Source organism: Sinohyriopsis cumingii, chromosome 11 (assembly GCF_028554795.1).
Source record: "Sinohyriopsis cumingii isolate HCF-2022 chromosome 11, ASM2855479v2, whole genome shotgun sequence".
In the NCBI taxonomy this organism is placed as follows: domain Eukaryota; kingdom Metazoa; phylum Mollusca; class Bivalvia; order Unionida; family Unionidae; genus Sinohyriopsis; species Sinohyriopsis cumingii.
This window is the reverse complement of record NC_142971.1, coordinates 25607256-25633908: the sequence shown is the minus strand read 5'-3', so window position 1 is coordinate 25633908 and position 26653 is coordinate 25607256. Positions and strand designations below refer to the sequence as shown.

At 34.3% G+C, this 26653-nt stretch overlaps 1 protein-coding gene across 1 annotated transcript in view; it reads left to right on the top strand.

Annotated features, from left to right (window-relative positions):
- The window catches only part of LOC149787804 (vesicular glutamate transporter 2-like), a 127469-nt gene that overhangs the window by 59087 nt on the left and 41729 nt on the right, over positions 1 to 26653 (top strand). Inside the window, exon 2 of the mRNA XM_089974013.1 lies at positions 2039 to 2454. Within this exon, the coding sequence (XP_089830139.1) occupies positions 2372 to 2454 (83 nt within the window). The 5' untranslated portion in view covers positions 2039 to 2371. The remainder of the gene's footprint in view (positions 1 to 2038; positions 2455 to 26653) is intronic.

Below are 26653 nucleotides of genomic sequence, written 5' to 3'. Positions count from 1 at the left end.
AGATTATAAAAAGTGTTCCAATGAGAGTTAAATGAATTTCAGCGAAGGGACGTCACTATTATCTTGCAGAAAGTTTAACCATTTTTCTATTTTGTAGATCTTAATGTATTCCCAAAGTAATTGTCATTTCCGCCATTAACACAGGGCAGGTTTTAATCAAACTGCTGGCACGTGTCTATAAACGAGAGAACTCCAACAGCATGTCAGAGAAATAGTGCCTGACAATTGTTGTATGACTCCTAGTTTAAATAATTTGACCTTTTCGTAAAATCAATTTGATCATTTGTGTACCTATGAAAATCTTGTGATATTTGCTTCACTCTAGCATGAATTCAAAATGCATTTAAGAACATTTGCGATATATATATATATATATATATATATATATATATATATATATATATATATATATATATATATATATATATATATATCACAACTCTGCTCTATTATCAAATATTCGATCTCGGAGGACTTCATCCTTAGAGAAGAATTAACTGATCTGTATCATTTTCTCTCTGAATGTACTTGTGAATAGAACTTTTAATTAGGAAGCTGAGTGGTAAATTACATACCGGATTGTTTTGTGTGTGGCCTCATTTGTACATGTAGTAGAACCACTTGTCTTGATAGCCAGACCTGGCATCGTACCCCTCTATAGCTAGAGCCACACAGTGTACTAATCCTGAATTTAAAGAAATTCCTTTCAGAGGGATATATATTATAAAAGGTTTGGTTTGGTATTTTACGGCTCAGCAACGCAAGTATATATGTTAGTAACAGTAAAAGGACACACCACGGTAGCTGAGCCAGGTTAGTTCGATGGTAGGATTTGAACATGATACCTTTCATTCGTGAGTCCGGTTCGCTAACCACTTATTAGAAAGGGTATAATTGTTTAAGACGGTTTGTCAATAAACAAATTTATTTTTAACGATATGGATGTTTCAACGGTATTGAAACAACTAATTTCTCTTTAGACAGCAACCACAAACAATCTTTATTGACTTAATAATGTATATTCTCCATAACTCTCAAACATATTTTAATGTGAGAGGAGACAACGGTAGTCAAGCACCTTCCTTCCATCTTTTCTTATTGAACTAAATTATAGAATATATTCTAGTTTCTTTGACATATTATGTATGGTATAAATTTCGTAACATATCCGCAACGACAGATCAAACTTATCCAAATATATAGTAAATATTGACCACGTATACAGCACATAGATATTGCTTACGACGACAATTGGATAACTAATGGGTTCATTGTGAAAATAATTAAGTTTTATCCCATGGTAAATAGGGTTCATAAAAAACTCAGCTTCATATAGATTTTAAAGAGTCAAATGTATCCATGTATAGATTGTTTAGAAACTTATATTATGATTTACAAGTGTGGTAATTCAAATATCCCACATTAAAAGGCATATCTGATAGTATCCAATGCAAGCGAATGCGAACTACAATAAGGGTATAAGAATTTAAAGGAACACACGCATACATAAATCACTCTCGCACACACACACACACACACACACACACATATATATATATATATATATATATATATATATATATATATATATATATATATATATATATATATATATATATATATATATATATATATATATATATGAGTGTGTGTGCGAATCTCCCAAGTGTTTAACTACGTTGCGTCTATGGAAATATTGATTTTGCGGCTATATACTACATCGCCATTAATATTGCAAGCAAAATGCTTAAAAATTGCTCAATTTCCTTGAATATAATCCCTCCTATGCTGCAGAAAGGAGAATAGCACTTATTTAGGGTGGGTTATGATGGTTATGATAAGAGTTTTATCTATTCTTGAGGAAGTGAATATTGTTTAAGTTTTATTTTGCTCTCCTTTTGCTGTTGGAGTCATTCAGGAACACCATTTATTTCAATAAGAATCCAGATTACAAACCCCAAAAATATCCGAAACGTTACTATTGACATATATAGATTTGGTGGCTTTAATATTTAAATATATAATTTTTTATTTTCAGGCGACCCCATTACGCATGCTACTGAAACCACATCCACATCGGAAAACTTCATGGGATTTGTTAAGGAAAGCATGCAAATATACCAATGTCGTCATGTATGTAGCCATCCAACTAAGTAGTTGTAGATAGAAACCTCGCCATTCAAGCTGCCGGCTTTTTCGATATGGCTTCCCTCTAAAGTGATTGTCTCCTGTAAAAGGGTAGCGAGACTGGAATCGTTTCCGATTGCGTGTAAAAGGCTTCTACTTTTTACCCCCGAATGGGATTATGAACAGCGTTTGAGAAACACGGATTAATTCTTAGTGATTAGACGTTTGAGTGACATAATTCAGCATGAGGGATTTTGAAAGGAAGATCGTGGAGTTAAAAGATGCAAAGGACCGAGAGTTCCTTAAGTTGAAGAATTTTCAGCCAAAGTAAGTCGCCGAATATTATAATAAAGAAGTAAAGTAAACGTAAGTTTAAAAAATGTATTCTTTCAACGGAATTCTTTTGTTTCAAATACACACTCTATACTTTCATTACCCGCTTACATATTTGGGGCTCAGAAAACTTTGAAAATTATCTGTTAGAAAGTTAACAAATAGTGTTCTATTCATTAGTTTGGAGGTGTAAAGTATACATTAAAAGTTTAAACATTTGGAGCGATGGATTTCTTTTCATGGGTCAGAATAATATGGTCTGTTTGGTAATACGTTTTCCTTTTTTCTCTTTTAATTTACCATTCAACCATTTTCACATACTTTTTATGAGTTTTTCATGTTAGGGAATACTGGATGATGGCCTGAATCAGATCTGTAGTACTTTGTTCAGTTTTGTCAATCCATTTATTCATTTGTTGTAGTACCGCTCTGGTGGCCTAGTGGTTAGAGCGTCCACCTCGGAAGCGGGAGGTCATGGGTTTGAACCCCGGCTGAGTCATACCAAAGACTTACAAAAATGGTACTAACAGCTGCCTCGCTAGGCTTAGCATTAAGAGGTTAGAATTAGGACTTGTCGGCCTGGTGTCAGGATAATGTGACTGTGTGGGATATCATGCTACATGTTTGTTGTATTTTATTCAGTCTTGAAAGAAATTGTCAATAAACTGCTTTCTGTACTAAGTTTGCCTCGCATGATTTATTATTCTATGTCCTTTAAATCACTTTTCTATATTTCTTTCATTTTTCTTCGCTTTTGTGTTCTAGTTACAATGTGTATTAGGTTTATTTTTTCTTTTTCACTTGTAATAAGCAGATTCATAATCGTTATATATTCTATGGTAACTTTATAAAATTAATGGAGTTAATAGGGTCAGCCCAAGAGAATTCATGTGACTCTGGCGTGCTTCCATACTAAAGTATTGTAAATGGAAAAATCATTATCACGAAATGTCCGTACTTATACAGAAAACCCAATGGGTCAGGGTTGAATATCATTTTACCCCGAACATTAGTTGGAGTGTCTTTTCTGTTGGTGAAGGTTAGCTGTAATAACCTGGAACGTATAAGCTTAGGTTACTTTTCGAAAAGATTATAAATGCGATTAGTTCCAATGTAATTACATATATACATGACTGCAATATAAAAGCACATCCAATTGTTGGATATGTGGCATTGATGATATTATGATAACATTATTCCTCCATGCAAATATAATACTTCTTCTGATATAATTGGCCCGCTCCAATTGCCGCCCAGACTCAGAAATCGGCTTCTTCTGGAACAACACATGAATGCCTGCACATTTTCCCCAGCGTTTCCAGTTATTTATTGATGAACACTGAGATACATTGACTGACTATCAGCTATGCTATTATTGGATGTCGACTACAAACTGCATTAATAAGGAAACGTAATACACTTTCGTCCTAAAATCCCTAATTCCTATTATCCTTGGATTATGGACACAAAAGAGCCATTGATATTGTGAGCTTCTATCCAAAGCTCTTTGAAACGGCTTACACAGTTATTGGGTTATATAAAGAATGTATTTCATTTAGAAGAAGAGGTTATACATCACCTTGATGGCAGGAATTTTTTCCAGCTGTAAGTCAAGGCACTACGGATTTCTAGAATAGGACTAAATGGTTAATAAGAGAATAAACCAGAACAATGGCCCTCTCTCTGTCTGTCTGTCTGTCTGTCTCTGTCTCTCTCTCTCTCTCTCTCACACACATCCTTTCATATTCGTTTTTATATGCTGGGTAACTAATCATGCTATTGTTTTAGCATCCAATGGATTGATAATCCATCTAGATACAATACTGCATTTTTCCATTATGAAGTTAACGTGCATTTTTATTTTGGACTTGTTATCTTTGTATTTCTGACAAATGAAGTAAGAAACCTAAAATAATCATTTTATTCATAATCATGAATAATAAAATCCCTTTGATGATGTCTGGAAGGAAGTTTCCATCGCGAAAATCAGTCACCTCTAGAGAAACATTAAGCAATTAATATTCCCTATATCTCGAAATGTTGGTTATCTATATAACACGTTTTCGTTCTTCTATTATGTAGGAGTCTCAGTTATTTTGTCAACGTTTCTAAGTTCATACAACGTATACAGACTTCAGCTATAAGACAAAATACAGATGAGTAAGTCGAATTACTAGTATTGATTTGGACTGATAACATAAGATTGAGTTGGTTGAATAACCAGGAATGGTATGGACTGATAACGTAAGAATGAGTTCGTTGAATAACTAGTAATGGTATGGACTGGTAACCTAAGACTGAGATGGTCGTATAACTAGTTGTGGTATGGACTGGTAGCACAACTTTATCTCTCATATTTATAAGCACTTGTGCTTATATCCTGAGATGTAGAGGTGAAAGGAACAATATGGGTAATTGTTCGCCTTTTAATCCACCATTCTTTACGGTCACACAGTTCGAGGTGCATGAACGTCACGGTCTCAAAGCCGTGTGATCTATTTCGATCAGATCACCCTGACAATGGTATACTAATTAGAAATATATATATATATATATAGAGAGAGAGAGAGAGAGAGAGAGCGAGAGCGAGAGAGAGAGAGAGAGAGAGATAGACAGATAGATAGAAAGATAGATAGATAGATAGATAGATAGATAGAACTGCTTTACTTTAGAGACATGTCGTCCCATTAGGTACTTGCAATGATTTTCGTAGTTTTCACAGTGTTAACGCTAGACAAAAGTTTATATTCGGGTGCAGTAGTCTTGTTGCGTGGTTACCATGCCAACGTTAAAATCTGGCTGAAACCTTTCATTTTTCAAAGAAAAGGAAACATTCGATTAACTCACTGCATGAATGGAACGAATGCGCTATGTTACTGATTTCCTATGGTATTTTTTTCAATTTAAGAAATACTCACTCGCTGTCAACTATCAACGTAACATCTAAATACACAGCTTTTTATTAGGAAAGAGTTTTGTACTGTCATTCTTTAAGTCCTTTCCGATTATTCTTTAATTATTCGTAGAAAGAAGTACTGCTGAAATTGTGGGCTTCTGGTAAATGCCTAACAAATGGTAAAACCAAGTATATGGATGTTACAAAAATCAAGTTTAGTCCAGAAAGTATAATATATTCTTCAAATAAAGAAAATATGATTTTGCTGGCGAAATATAGTTAAACGATAGAATCAAAACAGAAAAATAAAATCTTTTAAGATAAAAGAACAGATTCAATATCATGTTCGCAATCCTTTCTTTCGTTTTCGTTTGCTTGACATAATTCAAATTCTTATAAACCTCTCAAGGAATGCAGTATTGGAAATCGTTAGGTGTTTGTGTTTTCCTAAGGTGAGAAAATGTATAGAACTTGTTCTTTGTTATTTGATTGCTTCGTCAAAGGAACGAAGGAAGTAATAGTTGGAATATGATGAAGGCATAGTTACCTGCGTATCTTGTTATTGATTGGAGGGACCTCATGTGACCTGGTTCTTTAAGGCATTTGTCCTTACAGATCACTCATATATCGCAGCTCTTGCGCGTGAGTTCTAGTCTCGGCTCGACCAACGTGAGCATGTGAGAAAGCTTGTCAGTAGCTTCACGTGGGCCGGTGGTTGTTCCCAGAATCTTCCCTCTATTTGTCTCCACTAAATATACTGGCCGCGATGTATGAAATGAAATATGGCTTTAAATTCCACGAAACTTGTTACTGATTGCGAAATCTGAAGACCATTGAAGGAGGATCTGCCGTTATTGGATAGGGATAATATATTGCTTTAATAAGAACAAGTAATACTCCTTCGATCACGGGCAAATGAAATACTTTAAATTTCTTTCTTTATTTATTTCTTCAGATCTTCTCCTTTCCTTCCTAAACGTCTGATGGCTTTCAAGATTCCAGCCACTGTTCTACTAACATTATTTGAGTTACAGTTGTTTTGATGAAATTGATTTCATACAGTACAATAGCGGGGAGACTACACATTGTTTATTGTATCTTGTATTATTTATTTTGATGGTAGTGGCAATTATTTATAAAAGACTATTAATATAAATGTATAGCGTATATCTTCAATAAGTAAAAGTAATATTTCATTTTATCCACACCAAAATGACCATTATCCTTTGATTATAAAAAGAGGTAGCGTTATACAAATTAAGAGCTACGTTGCAAATCTCTAAATCGATGATGGGTTCTAATAAAAAAACTGATCTGTCATGAGGTTAATATATGTTGCTCTAATGAAAGGCAATGGTCTCATATGGGTGTATGTATGTGCAGGCACGAAGATACCAATGGAAGTCTTTGGCGATTAAGGTTTTATATTCAATTTCATTCCAACATTTTATTTTACTTCTTATTTCTCTTCTCCTTTTCCGTAAAGCATTGTTAGATAATGAAAGCGTGTATTGTTATCAACGTAATAAGCAATGTTTTATAGTAAATAAGCCTGTGTGTTTGTTTGTTATCCTTTGTGAGAAGAATGATTAGAGGATTTTGTGATGTTGTTTGATTTTCTCAATGAATGACTCTACCTCCAATTTTCACAAATTAGCAGGAGAAAACGAAACGTTTTCTACAGTAAGTTTTCTTTACACCTAGAGTGTTCAAATTATGCCCTAACGACACTTAACATGCAAAATATTGCTGGGGCTTCGACTCCTGGGCCTTCTTCGAGGGTTCTGTCGCACATATTCATCACCTATTTGTCTACCACCTCCCTGAACAATATTTCGGTCTGGAGTATGTTTTACTCATGAACATGAGGGACATGGATTAACTCAACTGCTGTAGGATCCTTAAAGTCCGTCGCTTTAACAAGTCCAATGTAATATATTGTTATTCTCAAGGCACTGATTCCTATTACAATTTCATCATGACCTGAAGTGGGTCATTGACACAGAAAGCTTATTTTTTATATTTAATGACTTGATACTCAATGAGATTGTTATGTTGATATAGAGAGATTTTCCATTATTACTTTTTATATCTGGTTCATCCAGTGATGGCGTTACATTGAAATGTGAAACTTCTTTGTAAATGTCTGTTAAGTGGATAATAGAGTGATGGCTTTACATTAATATGGAAGGCTTCTTTGCTAATATCTAGTAACTGGCTAATTCTGTGATAGCGATACACTTCTTCGTCAATCTAACTAATAACCTGTTAATCCAGTGATAGCGGTACATTGACATCGAAAACTTCCTTGTCAAATAAACTAATAACTGGCTAATCCAGTGATGGCGTTACATTGATAAAAGGAAACTTTTTTTTGTCCATCTAACTTATACATGATTAATCCAGTGATAGCATTACAAAGAACAATTGAGTTACAATATTTTTGAAAAGTTTTTATATGCTTTAATTATTTATACACCATCAATACATAGAAGCCATAATTATAATTTCGTTCTCTCATTTTGATACAGACGTCCTCTTAATAAAACTTTGCAACATATTTAAGAAATCTCTTATTAATATTTTTACCAATAATTGTTCATACACTGACTCGACCACTTTAAACTCACCAAAAATTAACAAAAAGTATGAAGCATTGCGACTTATACAGTAATACAGATAAAGGTTTCATATTATTCACGAGAATAGTTTTCTATTATTGCATATGAAGGCACTGAGCAGGCGAATATAATAAAGAGTCTTATAAGGTAACGTCTCACGATTAGCTTCATTCGGAATTTTGTTTCTTTTTTCCATTATATTTCCTCTTTGTAATTTGTTTCAGCGTGACATTTTACCAACCATAATTGATTTTAAATTTTAAATCAGGTTTCATGTTGCCTCAGATGCGAAACTAATAAATTATTTGAAGGAAGGCATGTCGGTTTATCATTTTACATGAAACTTTACTGTTTCTGCGTAACATCATTTAGTTTTATGAAATTGTTTTCTGATAATCGTGCAAAGAAAAGTAATGGTTTCCTAAGATTATCACGAAATATTTATGATTGGTTAAATTCACGTACCTAACATAAAACAAAAATTGAATTATTAGTGAGCTGAAAAATGTTATCGTCTATTATTGGTAATGTGTTCCGGTGTTTTTGTGCGTAAGAGAGAGAGAGAGAGAGGAAAAGAGAGATAAATTGATCCTATACTATTGTATTTTACCAATCAATCTGTTCTTATAGAGTTGATTGATCGGGGCTTCAACGGTACTAATTGAAAATAAACGTACAAAAATAGAGATGGAATTGTAACAGTTCCGGCTTTGTGTGTGTGTGTGTGTGTGTGAGAGAGAGAGAGAGAGAGAGAGAGGGAGAGAGAGAGATTAGTCTTACAATATAACATCTTACCAGTATATACTGGAGTTTATTCATAAGTGCTAAATCAAAAAGAATAGAAAATAAACGTTCAAAAATATATTTGGTCATCGGACATTGTATAGTGATAGTGGACGGTAATAGTTTGTACATGTGTTAACAAGAGTTCAACTGGCATGGACGTACCTCTGATAAACTAGGGATCTGCACAGTGTTTTATAAGAGGGACCAACAGACTGAATGACAAGTGTCATTCATAAAGGCATGTACTCAGCTGCTCAGTCAAAAATGAAACAAAGGAAATTTACTAGATTTACACACAAAGGTCTTTCTTCTTTATGACAGACATTTATTTTTCTATTTGACAAAATATGTAAAAATTTCTACCGAAACTTCTTTATGTTTAAATCAGATATTATTTTCACCATTTAGCTAGTAAATTGTAATTATTTCCTTTTAAAAGAATTAAACTTTTAAGACACATTTCACTAAAGTACAAACTGTTCATCCCGGAGTTTACTCTTTAGCTCACGAGGATATCTAATTATTGCATTTCGAAAATGCGGAGCATGTTTCTACCTATAATTAGGTGAACAAACATCAACTGATGTCAAATATTACTAATTGTTATATTTTTCCACTGAAGACAGGTGAGCAAAACATTTCGCTTGGTTAAAATAAAAAAATAAAAGAATTTTAATTATCAATATATTCTTCGATCAGATTCAAATGAACCAACTGAAATCGTTATCCTTTGATACCTATGTCTCAAATACTGTATACCAAACTGTTTTTCTTCGATATGACGGAGTAGTTTTAGTTTTCAGATGCGATATTTATTGGAAATTATGAAACCAAAGGCATTTGCTATTTTTATCGTGCGTGGTGTAAATAAGTTATTTCGGAGTATTTCTTAAGTTATTTTATATGAACGTCTTGTAATTACGTATTAACATGCCAAATTACTAAGTATCCGTCAAAGAAACAGCCTTACAACGAGATGACAATTGTTATTCAAGTTGTATTCACAGTGAAACAAAAATAACAAAAACATATACAATATGAGAAAATAAAAGCAGAAAAGGAAAGTTAGGAAGAAAAGTGTTGTCTGCGTATCAAATTCGTTGTAATTGTTATTTAGTATCCAATTTCATTTTAGTTGTTCTTAACATTTGCTTTTTTGTTTTGTTTCTTTTTTCATTTGTTTAGAAAACTGGTTATTTATGCTACAGTATACTGTTATCATATGTAAATCCTAAATTAACGTAGGTAAATACTAAACTACAGTGTCTAAATCCTAAATTACCGTGTGTAAATCCTAAATAAAATGATATACTGTTTGAAAGAATTTTATATCTATGAAATATGTAAATATACCTAACAATAAGACTCTAAACTGGCCTCAGTAGAATGTTGCCTCAGTAATGCTGCCTGAGTAAAATGCTGCCTCATTAGAATGACTGCCTCAGTAGAATGTTGCCTGAGTAGAATGATGCCTCAGTAGAATGTTGCCTCATTAGAATGACTGCCTTAGTAGAATGTTGCCTCAGTAGCATTTTGCCTGGGTTGTAATGCTTATTGATATGTAACTATATCACAAATATAACTTCAATTCAAAGATAAATCGTTATACATAACCTGACAAGCATTCTTTATAAATCACTACTTCCCTATTTACGGAAATTTGAACTGGTATCAAACCTTTCAGCTAAATGACTCTTTTCATATGGTGTAACGATGGCTTTTATATTCAGCTACAAAGTTTTGTCATTTCTACTGAGCCTCGTTGATGAGCACTGACGACGTCCTTTGTTGTGACATCGATTGCTTCCTACTATAAGAGGATTCCATAATGCCTAAACCTCAACACAAATCGAAGTTTTGTATTGTCTTCTAATCGGATTTTCCCGCCAACAGTATAGTTCCAACCCCGTATAATATACAGTGTTTATCAGGACTAATTAGACATATATTGATCACGGAAAGTCTCTAAAAATAGTGTCAAAAATAGTCAAGTAGAGTTGAAATATTTGACTAGATGTATAACTCTTTGTATTTTCTCTCAGCAGATGTTTTAGGCAGCTAAGGAAAATTATTTTAGAGAAAAACATACTAAATAGTGTAATTAAAGTAATATTAGATAGCCAAGCTATATGTTACGTGTCCCACGGTATACTGTTTGAAAACCATTACTAGAATGCTCACCCCCATAACTTCAAATATAGGTGTGCTGAACTCTGAAGGCACACCATTTAATAGTAGCTTTAAGACAGATGTTGGCCCATATCTGAAGACACAATGTGTAATAGCAATTTTAAGATATAGGTGTGCCTAGATCTGAAGACACAATGTGTAATAGCAACTTTAAGATATAGGTGTTCCTAGATCTGAAGACACAATGAGGAGTAGGTTGGAAATCTTGTATTTTCAAACAGAGAGTTCGGTTGGAAAACAAAATTTAAACAGAAACTCTTACTCGTTCATGAATTTACAATAAATGTGTTTGTGGACTCTGTAGTAACTACACTGGTTTTAGCGTTGTGCATACGTGCACCCTGCAATAACTGAAAAGGACTATTGATTGAAATTTGTTGTTTACTTGTTCAAAAGATGTATCTTCAATTTTGTAGTCTCTTTACATACTCTCTGGTTCTTTTTCATTTATTTATTATGAGGAAGAATATTTTCAATATGTGCTGAACCTGCTTTGTTTAAATTTTAACACAATATCACTGTGTTATTTTCTTTCATTTCTTCCCAACTTTTGTAAACATTTCATCTGACATACCGGGAAAAAATAATAAGTATTTATTTACATAAACATCAACAAATTATACATGAAAACGATATGATATTTTTCCACTTTATACACTGTATTTGCTACCTGCAGTTTATGTAACTTCGCCCTCATTGTTCGTGATGTAACTATCAGCAGTGTCCTTATTGTCGTCATAACCGTAGACATCGCGATCGTCGTCATCTCTGCTGCCTCTATCAAACTGCCGCTATCACAAATAAAGGTGGTTTCGTTTGTCTTTCCAGTCTGTATTTTCGCTCTCAGTAGACACCCTCATTATCCTCTTCAGAAACTACTGCTGTTCATTTGTTTAACCCAGTACTCGTTTTCGTATTATCAGGATAGTCAGAGCAATGGTCACATATTTATATCGTTTCTTTCTTGTTAAATTCTTCTGAAGAAGAATACATACCGCTGTTTTAGTGAGTCTTAATCAAAATGTATATTTTTTCAGTTCACTTTCAAAAGCAAATTCTGTTTTCCAGCAAGACTTCTAAAATCCACATCCATATTTCTCATCCTTTTCTCTCAGCTTGTTTAAATCATTCATTAATCAGACTTCTCGCATCTGCAAGCTTGAATTTCAAAATTGTTGTTCACCATGTATCCCTTCAAGCTCCTCATTGCCCCACTCCCAGTATTAACTCAGTATCATTAAGATCCCAGTGATATATGGAAGCGTCGGAGTAATGTGTCCATGTAGCATTTTGTCAGCGGCATGTAATGTTTAATTCCACTGTGCTTGAGTTCAAGCAGAGGTACATTCATAATGTTTTCATCATATTTGTTATTGTTTTCCAGCAAACACGTATTAATTTCATTTTTCGTCGTTGTTATTGTTGGACAACTATTTGCAAATTGTAATAATTATCTAACTCAGACTTTTCAGTTAAATTGGGTATCATACTTTAGGTCAAACATTTCTTGAAAGTTTTCAAGTTCATTCCAGAATCCTAATCACCGCTGGATGCTTTAGCTTTAAAAACGAGGATAGAAGTGGGAATAAATCCATATTTATATCCAGCAACGATTAGCATGAGTTCTTTATTTGTGGGTGTGCCATCACTTTGACATCACGGATCATACCTTGACATACCTTGTTCAATAAAATTGGTCTTTCCACTCTCTCAGTATAATAGATAAGGTATTACTGTATGACTTTTATATAAAGACAACACATGCCATGCAGGTTTCTTCAACTAGATGAAAAAGTGTTGTCTCTTTACTGCAAATAAAGTTTTTCGTGTTTGTTGCAAGTATGAAAGTATATTGCACCTATAAATTGCACAAATGAATGTCGTCATGAACATGGTGATTTACTCATAGCGGCTTGCTATTTTGCACTCAGTGATATTTTCATATTCATAGATTTCTGAAATCATATCTCAAAGCTCAGTCAGATTTAGTTGCAGTTAAAGGAAACCTTCTTTAACAATATCTTTAATATTATATACAGCTGCAATAATCCGCGTCAATAATTCATACTGATGTAAATGAGAAAACAAAACAAAAGAAATAGGAAGCAGGAGAGCGAACATGGGTACAGAAATCAAATTATTTGTGACATATTGTTAATCCAAATCTACCCAAGCACCAGATGCATTCACTTGAACGTTGCTAGTAACAAAGAGGTAATTACTCTGTTTCTGGGCTAGCCAATCTTTTGTGTACATTAATATTTACGCTTGCACATATCCTATATGTGTCATAAAATGAGTGTAAAGCTAATTTTCCTCCTCCATATGATAGTACTCCCTAAAAAATATGCATCATCCAGATTAACACCGACATTTGTTTTTAAATTTTAATTCTGTAAATAACGAGGAGTAAGTTTGTAGCACGTTTCAGATTTAAAATAAATGTGTTAGTTTAGTCGTCAGCGATGCCATTGGGTGATATATATATTGTTATTAGCAGCACTCCGCAGCAATTCATATATTGAATTAAAACAGTCGTTAATTCACATTACTCCTGTTAAAAAGGATATTATCTGCCAGATGATTTCTTTAAAAAACTCATCACAGTCAGGTAGAAAAAACTCACAGACTGATCCCTATTGCATGTGACAAGCTGATACGCCTTTACGTTGCTCTCCGTTAAAATGAACAAGAACAATGTAATCAATAAAAACAGAATGTAACGCTTTATATTATGTGAACTAAAATACACATGTTAGACATACCATAATATGTCTTCCGTTCATAGAAGTAAACGACAAAAATAAAACATTACCAAGTCTATCAGCGTCATGATGAATGATTAATGCCATACCTACCTAGGATGGATGTATATCTGAGATACACCATGGACCAAACATATTTACATTATCTTTACCATCACACTTACGATGCATATTCCCAAATGGTTTGGAACAGAACAATTACAAATATGCAGCTTTTTGTGCAGTCAGGTGAATATTCCATGGGTGATCAGGGAGAGCTCTCTCGCCCATGAGCAAGATCGTGCATCTCTCTCTCTCTCTCTCTCTCTCTCTCTTATGCTACGGTTTCTTGTCCAACAGTAGTACAGTGTTCTCACTAGTCAGTAGAGAAATAGGTAATACAAAGAAGCAGCAAATACGTGACGGTGGATAAAGTAAAGTCATCTCCAGGAAAAGGAATAGCATTTTTCTTGCAGCACCTCATATCTGACAGGCAAAACCAATGTTTTCTTGATTGGTTTGCCAGCAAAGCACCCGCCCCAGTAGCCATCACTGGGTCTCAATCTTCTCTTTTACATTTACCTTTTAATTCTGAGCTGACCAGAGTGGTAGTCAACTTGTTAATTAATGCATGAAAAGATGAAAGGATATTTTAAGATAATGATCCTCCCGAACTCGATCAACTAAGCCCCACTTCTCTTGATACACATAATATGCTATGGCATTCCACGGACTTACCAGAGACTTTGGATTAATTCCACTGAACACTTCACAAGCTCATCGAGATAAAAATGAGTATCATTATCTGCCATCTTTAAGAGGCATTGACTGAAGGGAATAGTGGAACCATCAAAACGTAAAGTCAATGCTCATGTAGTTTTGGCCAAAGAATCGAGAGAGACCAATCACTTAATCAGAATTCTGCAATGCAGGCGATCTTTTATGGTTCGGGAGGAGGGGTTACGAAATGCAAGATTGCGTAGAGTATCTATAATCGCTCTCCTGCTAACCTAGGAGAGGCCAAAACTGTTATAGGTCAGTAATATCATCGAATCAATAATATAAAATGTAATGCTTGATACCGCTCTGGTGGCCAAGTGGTTAGAACGTCCGCCTTGGATGCGGGAGGTCGTGGGTTCGATCCCCGACCGAGTCATACCAAAGACTTCTACAAAGGGTACTAACAGCTACCTCGCTGGGCGCTCAGCATTAAGAAGTTAGTGTTAGGCCTGATCGGCCTGGTGTCAGGATAATGTGACTGGGTAGAACATCATGCTACATGTCTGCGGCATGATGCCCAAGTGCTAGACATCACTGTAAACTGCCACACTGCAGACATCGTAGCGATATGATTGAAAAGTTGTTAAAGCTATGTTAAAAATCCAAATCACACACACACACACACACACACACACACACACACACACACAGAGGCGCGCACGTATCGATGACTTTTCCACTCCCCACTCTCTATAAAACTTTCATAACTTAACGTTTTGCATCAGGAAAACAAAAATGTAGAAAGGGCTTTGTTTCATTACGTTTGAGAAGACAAAACGTAGTACACCTTTTTGATCGATACTAATTTATGAATGCAATTGAACTCACATAAAATACCCCAAAGTGCGCGAAACAAGGCACGGAAGTTAATATGGTGCAAAACAAGTACAATATATACTCTTGTGTCTGTCTTATTTTTCGTGTATATCGTGTATAAATGGTTGAAGCATTGGGTCAAAAACTTTAAGTAGCTTCATGTAAAGCTTTCCAAAGAGCTTGAAAATACGTTACAAATTACGCTCTGATCAGTGTGGACCTATAATGGGCAAAATAAGATTGTCAAATAAATTAAAAAAACATTAGTGTCAAATGAGCTTTCTATTAAGGAATAAAGCGCTCATCGTACGCAGTTTCTGACTTGATCCATCACGCCAAGATTTCCTGCTTTACTTTTATGAAAAGGACTTTTATGAAACCATTCTCAACCTGTGATAACTCTTCACCAATTTGGTTTCGTTGTACAACTGTATCCAAAATTATTAGATACGTATGTCATAGTTGTGCTAATATTGGAGTAGCAATTGCAGGGTTCTGCAGCGTATCGAAAATCTCTCGAAATTTTGCATCCCAAGGAAAGGTGTATGTTATGTTATTTTATACGATTACAGATATTAGTGACTTATTGTAGCGGTAGTTCATATAGCCAAGAAAAGGGTGCAGTTATTATTTGGTTTGATGCCCTTGGTCAGTTATTAACAGTTTAGTTTTTTATGGCGAAATGAAAATTTAATTCTCACTGACCAATATGCAGATGACCTCAACTTCCGTTTTCAACATTACATTAAGCTACTTAATTTTTTTTTAATTGTTTAGAGGAAGTCTGAGAAAGCTTTTAACAATGTATCCTCAAAGATTGTACCCAAAAATGAATAGATCATCCATATATACTGCCAGTTCCTCCCAAATGATGCCTCCCAGTGCGTCACATGGATGTGAGGTCTATGAGTTAGTCACATGGAATGTGAGGTCTATGAATTAGTCACATGGAATGTGAGGTCTATGAGTTAGTCACACGGAATGTGAGGTCTATGAGTTAGTCACATGGAATGTGAGGTCTATGAATTAGTCACATGGAATGTGAGGTCTATGAGTTAGTCACATGGAATGTGAGGTCTATGAATTAGTCACATGGAATGTGAGGTCTATGAGTTAGTCACATGGAATGTGAGGTCTATGAATATGTCACATGGGATGTGAGGTTTATGAGTTAGTCACATGGAATGTGAGGTCTATGAGTTAGTCACATGGAATGTGAGGTCTATGAGTTAGTCACATGGAATGTGAGGTCTATGATTTAGTCACATGGGAAAAATTATTTAAAGCTATTGAGTATTGTATTGAAGTATGTTTAAGTCAAGAACACATAACAGACGTTTCAGCTAATGGAAATCGATGTATTTTTCAACGAATAATAAAGTGAAATTATCTATTTTAATTTGGGTTTTTAAGGATTTGTAGTCTGTGCAACACTAATGGACTAATACAGGGACCGATGACCGCTCTGATGAGAGACTTCGACTACTAAAGGCATGTCTTGTTCCGGCCGTTGAAAAAGTTTATTTCTCTGACACGTATTTCGTCACTGGTTTCACTTTTTTGAGATCATTAAGACTTCATAGATATATGACATATCTAAAATAATAATTGAATTATATCAAGATATAGATATCGATATATCAAGAACTCACCGCGCACGAGAAATGCAGTTTGGCGAGAAATACAGAATTGCGTGTACAGTTATTAGCTGGGCACACTTCCACCAAAGAAAACGTACCCGAGCTCTGAGTATTTCTTGCAGTGTCAACTTGTTACGTGGTGACACATAGTTGCAAAATCGCTTGCGTTTGATAACCAGGCCCAGGGTCCATGGCAGCAAAGCAAATTGATAATGATCAGCTCACTTTCTGTTGTCACAGGTTCACTTCTCCCGGAGGCTTCTTTAGACTCGTAGTCACACGAAGAACTCGTCATTTCTGGCCGGTGATGCTTCAGATGGTTTCTAAAGCATGATGCCTTCTTGGTACAACATAACCTTTTCAAACGTCAATAACGTATTCACCCTGTCATCTAAGCTAAATATATAGGTGAATTCCTTCTCGCCGTTTTTCAAATTCATTATGTGTTTTGTTTTCTTTCTTCAAGCGATTTATCTTTTCAAAATCGAATTCTGTATGGGTTTTATTTAGTACATGAATTATCTGTTTACAGAATACCTGAAATACAGAAACATAGATAAATGGTGTAATATAAATTAGGTCAGTTTTAATTACAACTGGATACATTTCTCTTCTCTGGCTTTTCGCTTTATTTCCAATAAAGGAAATATTATTTGTCAGCTAACTTGTGATATTGTAATGCCAGCTGAGTCTTAGTTTACAGTTTTTCTGGAGACTGTCATATCCTGGATTGATGTTTGTAGTCTCATGTGTCACATAACAAAAGTTGCTAAGCACACTACATATCGGAATGAATTAGCCGAGGTAACAGTATACATCGGGCAGTGGTAGCGGATCGAACGATATGAAAATGATAATAGGAATATATCACGACAGACACAGGAGACATGAAATTGATAAGCAATATAGACTGAGTCGGTAAATTTTGTAATTTATTCATAAATGGCCATTTCATAAACACATTGGTACCGATTATGTTTATCTTGGTGTCTCCTCTTCAGTGACCTTTTCAATGTTTGATTAAATTTTGGATATTATAATATATAAATTGATGCATCTCTTTCGATTCGTTAGGACTCATAAGTCCTGGGATACTAACAACTGTGGATGTATCTGGATTTTGCTTCGGTTAGAAATTTGACAGAGAAAAAGATTATTTCGAATTTATAATCAAAATTATTGATGCCATTTCATTTGTTATGGTGACCATATTTAAATTCTCTTCATTACTATATCTTTAAGTTTCTAAACACTTCTCAGTTCCCGATTCACACAGAAGGTTGTAGTTTGTGTCTTGGTTTGATAGAAATTAAGACAATTGCAACTGACATAACGACTTGCGTTTCTCAATTTAAGATAATGTACTTTTGCACTTTGGCACGGGATCGTCATACAAGATGCTTAATTGGTACACATTATTGTTACATAACAGTCATTAAAGTCGATTCCATTAGGCAACATAATGACAATGCGTCATAAAACCGTTACCTTGTAGCTTTAATTTCAGGAAAGTCGGGCGCAATAAAGTTGATAAATTGCTTTCCCTGATCCATTTCACTGGAAGTTATGACCAGCGATGAGATAAATATGTCATTCCCTGAAGCCACAATTCACGCACTTCTGCACATTTTAAACGGACCTAACATTTACTGTTCTTAGTATGTGTTTTATACATTCTATGTATTAGATGTGTATTAGAAATTAAGGAAAGCCATCTTTTTTAATCATCTTAAGTATAGGTACAAGATCAACGAGTGCAAAACACTAACACACATACTGCATATTATACCAGGGTACCTATAGATGACAATTTGTAATAGACATTTTGCTGATATTCATACAAATAGGACGTTTTGACACTGAATCCCACCGCTTACAGGCTACATTATAAATATAACAGGCATGGAAACTTTGAGAGGGATGCAAACATCCTGGCAAGAATATTATCACAAAGGAGCAGTAAACATAAAATACGCTTACTCAACAAAAGAGAAAATATTTAGTGGAATTGAGAAATTACGTAAAATCGCAACAGAAAACAATTGGTGTCGTTTAAAAACATTAGAATGATTCGCCGTCTTACAAGGGAATGTTTGGGCTTAACACATTAAAATACGCTGGTAAAATAAAATAAAAATGTATATTTTTCAAAAAAGTTTCCACAAGTTTGGATTTGATCCGAATATTTTTCACGACATTCCATTTTAGCTAACACGTTTCTAACATTTGATTAAAGTATCATAAATAAAAGTATATTTGTAAAAATAAATGTTTCACAAAATACTATTATCTGATTTAGAAAATTTGAAATATTATGTCATTTAAAATGAATAAATAGAGGATATTTGCTTGAAACGAGTGAATAACGGATATATTTCATCGAGTGGATGAAAAACTCAGTATTTTCACGAGTGGCGAAGCCAAGAGTGCAAATACTAGAGTTTTTCACCCACGAGATGAAATGTATCCGTTATTCACTCGTTTCAGCAAATATTCTTTTTATTTTATGCTCACATAAGTTGTCTACCTAAAGTTTGTGACACAGTGAATTAGCAGATTTCTTACGGTAATGTCAACTGTTTACCGTACATGTTCTGCTGTGCTATGTGTACCTGCGCACAAAATTAGTTCCACATCGGAGTGATAAAAATTAACTGATATTTCCAGAATAACAAACTACAAGTTTCAAGGATAACGGACAGGGATTATTAATAATGACAATGACATGTACATAAGATAAAAGTAGTTCACTGACAAAAAATCAAAAGAAAGGTAAGTATGTTGTGACCCAAAAAAAAAGTAGTTCCTGTAGTGAAAAAATATTGTTATTTTTTCACTGCAGTGAAATATCAATATTAGTTTAATTAGAAAATCAAGTAATTCACTGCTTAGCATAAAATAAGTGCTGTTAATATCATTAAGTTAATAAGATTACTCGGTAATTTCTCTCTCTTCCTTACTGATGGTTTTTGCCTATGTACTTTTACAGTGAAAAAGTACTGTTTTGCGTATCACCGGAAAAGAAATACCGCGGTAAACCAATATACCAGTACTATCGCGGTGAACCAATATACAAGTGCTATCGCGATAAGCCCATACACCAGTAATATCGCGGTAAACCAATTCACCAGTAATATCGCACACCTCTACAAAATATCACCTCCCCAAGCCCACACATTTTTCAACAGCACGTGATATAACATGTACAAAGCTCTACTTTTATGCATTCATCGATGGATGTAAATAAACATATTATGAATTTAACGTAGAGAAGTGAAAATGAATATTGTGCTTATACTTAAGCATTCTTTTGTATGTAACATGTTTAAGATTTCATAATGACTGGAAGAGTGGAGAAGGCGATAAAGACTCTGACCTGAATTTGCTCATGTACATTCATTGGCACTAACAGGGGTAGAAGCTAACGGTGAGGAGAGTGATAGTTCATTTCATCTACCAAATACACAGATTGCCTTCTTGTTTAAATTGTCTCAGAAAATTTGAAAATCTGTGGCAACTTAAGTCTGTTTTAACGGTAACAATCCGTGACAACTTAAGACAGCTTTAATCGTGACAATCTGTGGCAACTTCAGACAGCTTTAATCGTAACAATCTGTGGCAACTTCAGACAGCTTTAACCGTGACAGTCCGTGGCAACTTCAGGCAGCTTTAACCGTGACAATCCGTGGCAACTTAAGACAGCTTTAACCGTGACGATCCGTGGCAACTTAAGACAGCTTTAACCGTGACGATCCATGGTAATTTAAGACTGATTTAACTGTGTCAATCCATGGCAACTTAAGACAGCTGTAACCGTTATTCTTACATAGCAGATGGCTCGTATTCATCGCATTGCGAACTTGTCTTTCGTAATAACACGATGATTCATTCTACGACATTACATTTCATCACGATTAACTTCAATCTTTTAATGTATATTTGCTTTACCCATCGGAACTCCACTTAATTGTTTTCTACGTGTAATGTTGCAATCTAACGGAATAAATCATACATATGACCGAGTTATGCTTTGCGATTTGTAGATAGTATCTTGCCACACGAATTCGATAGGGTTTTCAGTTTATATTTCGCATATCCCATCAAATGATTAAGAGCCATTAGGATAATGCACAATATCTCATAAACCATAAAGTGATAGTGCCGGAAATTAGAACGCACGAGGAAGTAGTTCAGTCTGTACACGACATGTAGCTCTTGGTGCAGAAAAAGAACGCTAATGAATGTGTCATTTATAATGCTATTATTGCTCAAATACGTTTTTCTAATCAATAAATAATGTCGTTATTTAACGATGACAGACGAAACAAAGCAAATAATAAAATTGATTTTAAATCACTTTTCGTTGTTTAAATAACAAGTTCTAACAAATGGAATCAAGAATATTGACAGCACAAAGGTGTACGATCACAATATCTATTTTACCTTTTAACCTTTTCTACTAAACATCCGTTTCATTTTTTTTTAATATAATAATAACGTGTCCCGGAAAGGCAACAACGTTTGTGAACAACAAGAAATAGTTTATGTTTGTTCGCATATCTTTCATTTTGGTTACAGTGTCTTGCGCAGAAATTTAAAGTTTACGGTAAAATTTTATTAGATGCTAGGATTTCGCGATTTTCTACAGTTGAAAAAAAGCAGTTCTAATCCACAGCTTGAATGACAGTAAAAACCTTATTATGTGTAACATGTCTCTTTTATTTTTAAATTCTTTAGATGAAATATCTTTCGCTTAGCAACAAATATATGAATGGATAGTGTCCATGACAACGAATTGTAGTATGATGATGTAATTAAAATCTAGGTTATATATGAGTTTGGTCGAATATGTCCACATTTTAGAATCAGTCGTCAATAGAGTTCCTTTAACATGCATGTAGAATATATATATATATATATATATATATATATATATATATATATATATATATATATATATATATATATATATATGTGTGTGTGTGTGTGTGTGTGTGTGTGTGTGTGTGTGTGTTATCCAGCAATAATGCTTCTGTTGGGGCTGTTTCCTACTTTGAAATAAATAATTTGAAGGATGTTTAAGCATTTTGAAGCTGTTTTAATGAGAATTGCTTTGCATGGGCATAACGTTTGAAGTTAGTCATCAATAGATAGAAACAATTATAAAATAAATCCAGCACAAGCTAGCTTTACGAGAGAGTCAGATCGCTTTTATTTTATTATCGTCAACGTTAGCATTTTGACATTTTCTACGGTACAATGTTAACCGAAGAACATTTACAAACTAGAACATTGTTGACAATAGGTTAATGTAGTAAAATGGATTTCAAAGTTTCCTTATTTAAACTCACTAATGAAAATTCTCTCATAGGCCTATCCTAGGCTGCCAGATAAATCGATAGTTTACACCAAATAACGATAATACAAAAAGTAATGTTTCTCCATAAAAGCTGAAAATAAATATGCAGGAGTTGGGCATGAACAAGACAACAGTACTGTGATTACGGTATTTGCTTCTGGATAATTGATAAATAATCATAGTAAAAGGTGCCTTGGGGAGGAGTGTGTGTATGTGTGTGTGTGGGGGGGACCAGGTTCACTATGGTATTCACTCGGCTTCAAGAGTCATTATAAAGAGCAGCAAAAAGTGATATAAACATCTTCACACGAGGATTGATGGAATACATTTTGAATAATGCGAGACAATACACAATCACAATTCATGTCGTGTTTAGTGCAAATAACAAGAAAAATTGAATTTATACATACATATATGAGAAATTGGTTCTTTAATGTCTTGCATTAAATATAATAATATCATATGGAAAGATTTTACAAAAGAAATCAACCTTGACAATTTTCAAGATTGACTGAAAGATAAGAAGCTATCAAACTCCACCTATACTTTGAGCTTTCTAGTTCATCTCTCCTAAAGCGGACATGAAATGGTTTAAAATACATGAGAACTCAGCCAAGCCTCTTGTTTATCGTATTAAGGAGCTAGCTATCTTGTCGTCTGGCGTATAAAGCAGCTGGTCCAAGTTAGTAATATACTCAACTTAAGGATGTGCATATTTTGAAACTGTGTGTAAAGAAAGCAAAACAAGGCAGATGCTAATCAGGAATTTGTCCCATCGCTACTAGCACTGCATATGTGCATAAACTAAACGGTAGCTATGCATCTACCCACCTGCATCACCTATTTGTTTCATACATAATAAATTCGTTGTTGTTGTTGTGGGGTTTAACGCCATTTTTCAGCACGATAGGCTATACATGGGGCCAGTATTAATGGTGGAGGAAGAACCCGGAAAACCCCGGAAAGAACCATCGACCCACGAGAAGCTACTGGCAAGCTTTCTCACATGCCCACATTGGCTGAATCTTAGACTCGAACCGCCGCAGACACAGGTGAGATGGCAGTGATCCGTAACGAAGAGCGCTTTAGACCACTCGGCCACTCGGGGCCCCAATAAATTCGTATCTTGATAATTAATCTGAGTATATGAAGAAAAAACTTACTTTTTCGTATCTCACTCTAGTCATCTCAGACCAGTCGACTCAGTCAAGGTGTCCACGTGCTCGGAACTAATTTTAAAAAAAGAAACCCTTGTTTTTCTGCTGTACCTGACATAGTTATTCTAAATTCAAACAACAACAAAAAAAAAAGAAATATATAACAAAAACATAGTAACGTAAGGTCAATCCATCTTTGAGAACTCACCATTACAAAAACATTTCGAGAGAGACAAACACACGCACACAAATAATGTCGAGCTTTTTGGTATTATGCTACTTCGTTCCACATAGCATGGTTAATTTTATCCATATGCAGGCCTAGCTCAGTGCAGTTTCAGGTCAACTTCATTAAATGTAGCTAAAGCTACCTAACTAAATTGAAATACTTCGTATGAAACAAATGATATACTGTTAGCTACATTTAATAACGCTGACCGGAAAATTGACTGTGCTACATATAGGATAAACTTTTCAATGTCGTGTGAAATAAACAATGACAGAAAACACTGATCCATGCACAAGACTATAAACCTATACACTTCATAGCCTTCCAACTCTCTTAACAACAACAGAAAACTTATAACAACTAGAAATGTGTTATGTCAAACATGCTTTATTCTAATTTTGCTAAGCATCTCTATTGTGCCCTGGTTAATAAAAAATATACTTACACTATTTAATGCCAAATAATGCTCTTACCAGCGAGAAGGAATCGTTTGTCCGTCAACACATTAATCCATAAGCAAATTTCACTGTAGCACTTGCCATTTTTCCAAGACAGAAAAATAAATTTTAAAAGAATTCGTGAACTTGAAAGTTTAGCATTCGGTTATCCGCTAGGGTCCGTATTTTGGAGGGTCTATTATACACGGGGGGTAATTTTTACACTCAATATTAAGGACAACACAGTTATGTCACAAACAGTTTCATCTCCTCCAAAGAAAAGGAGTTATATGCGAGAGTGACACAGATCTCTAATTACCCATGAATAATCTAAAGCAAGAATTTACTCTTCGTTATAGCTTGTACTACAGTAGAGCTATGTACCCAGTATCGTTTCATTATTTACAATATGACTTTTCAAAATTGGAACTGATGAAAAGGAAACAGTTTCTTGTAATACATAATTATTTATGGTTAATTTCATATAACATCCATATATTAAATATGATAATACCTCATTACTATGCGACATTTTATGTTGTTATTTTTCTTTGCTCACGCGTATAAACTGTGAACTCCAATGCAACGGTCACACTACAGCCCTCATTAACAAGTTTGTATTAATGAGCCGCGTGTAAATATTTGGACGTGAACTATATTACACTAGTAAAGAGTTCCTTTTACTTTAAAGGAAAATATTGGGTGAGAAAAATAATCTACGTACGGGGTTTGGACCGAGACAAGAAAATCCCAGTCGCGTGGTTACATTATATGTCTCCCCATGAGGCTTGCCTCGTGAGGAGACATATAATGTAACCCCTTGACTGGGATTTCCTAGTCTCGGACCAAAAACCCAATATAGATTCTATATATTCAAAGTATCCTCTTTTGATTTGTAAGTCATTTAGTATTAACTCGTATTACACTTCACCTATGTCAGTATTTTTCATCTGTTTATCAAACTAGTCAGCAAGTTCCAGTGAAACATTTTAGGAGCACCTGGTGTGATTTCATCAAGACGTCGTTCGATTTCCGATATCACTAACTACTGTTTAAACTTGCGTATATACGTCGCCGCCATTATCGTAAATAGGCTTTTCGTGATTTGGTTCAAACATATTACTACCTTCTGCTGTTTTGCTTGAGACAAAGCTACATTTAAGCATGTGCTTATTTTGGTTAGTTACATACCAATGATCTGACGTTAAAAAATCGAAAAGTTTCAAATGGAAATAGAATTAGGTTTTATCGGAGAGACAAATAACAATAACCCACTTCTTCCATAGATGGAAGAGTACAACAAAAAAATTAAACATTGCTTTATAAAACGAAATTAGAAAGATATGACAGATAAATAAGTTATTTGAAAAAATTAACTTGATAATATGGAAGAACAACAAATCAGATTTTAATGACAGAGTTGCTACAATTTCCAAATAATTGTCAAATGGTATTACCCATTTATCTCATTATTGATTTACAGCTTTTTTCCATTCGGTCACTGCATTTTGCATGTGTGTGTGTTTGTGTGTGTGTGTGTGTGTGTCTTTGAATGCTGAGCGCCAAGCGAGACAGCTCTGAGTACCATTTTTATAAGTCTTTGGTGTCGGGCTTCGAACCCGCGACCTCCCGCATCCGATGCGGACGCTCTAACCACTGGGCCACCGGAGCGGTCTCATGTTGCATGATAAAGTAAGAGATGATTACATGACATCAAATGGAATTATACATGTTACCAGATATTTATAATTTAAAATGTGATTACCTATAAATGCATTTAATGTTTGATAAACTTCAGACATATTTTTTCAAAAAGACAACGATAGAGTTTCTACAAACAGAACTGAATATAAAGACGGAATATAGTATACTGTTTCATAAAATATTTAAACTGACTGCTTTGTTTCAAATGCATTTGTGCCGTTAAGAATATATGTTACTAACAAAGTAGCTACTTATCACACAAACAATCCTTACACGAAAAATGGATTTGAAAATACTGCTCACAATCTCACCAGTGATGAATTATTGTATTTTTAATATTTTCTATTTCATTCTTGGTTTGGCATCTTATTATTTTATCTGTTTTCAATGGCTTTCATATATTTAGTGTTTAACCAGTGAAAATACTGTTTGTGTCTTTCAAGATCAAGAAGATCAAAAGAGGCATGTGAAATTATATGATCGATGTTTAAATCTTCATTGCTGGTTCTTTCAGGTTTGTCAAATTAAGTTACTTTCAGTAGAAGTCAAAATTTGGAACATCTAACATTTTCATAGTGGTATCTGATCTTAATAGTTGCGTCAATTCTTTAAACAAAAATATATTTCTTATATAGTGAATTAATCTCAATTTTTCATCTTTCTGGTACTTTTGTTTCATGTATTTTTTTGTGTTCATTTTATCTTCTGTTTCATCTGCCCGTTGTATTTATTCATTTTATGTTCTCTGTTTCATCTGTCCAGTTGTATTTATTCACTTTTGTCGTACACTTCTTTGTATCTACTGTTTTTATTCACCCAAATCGACTTCAAATT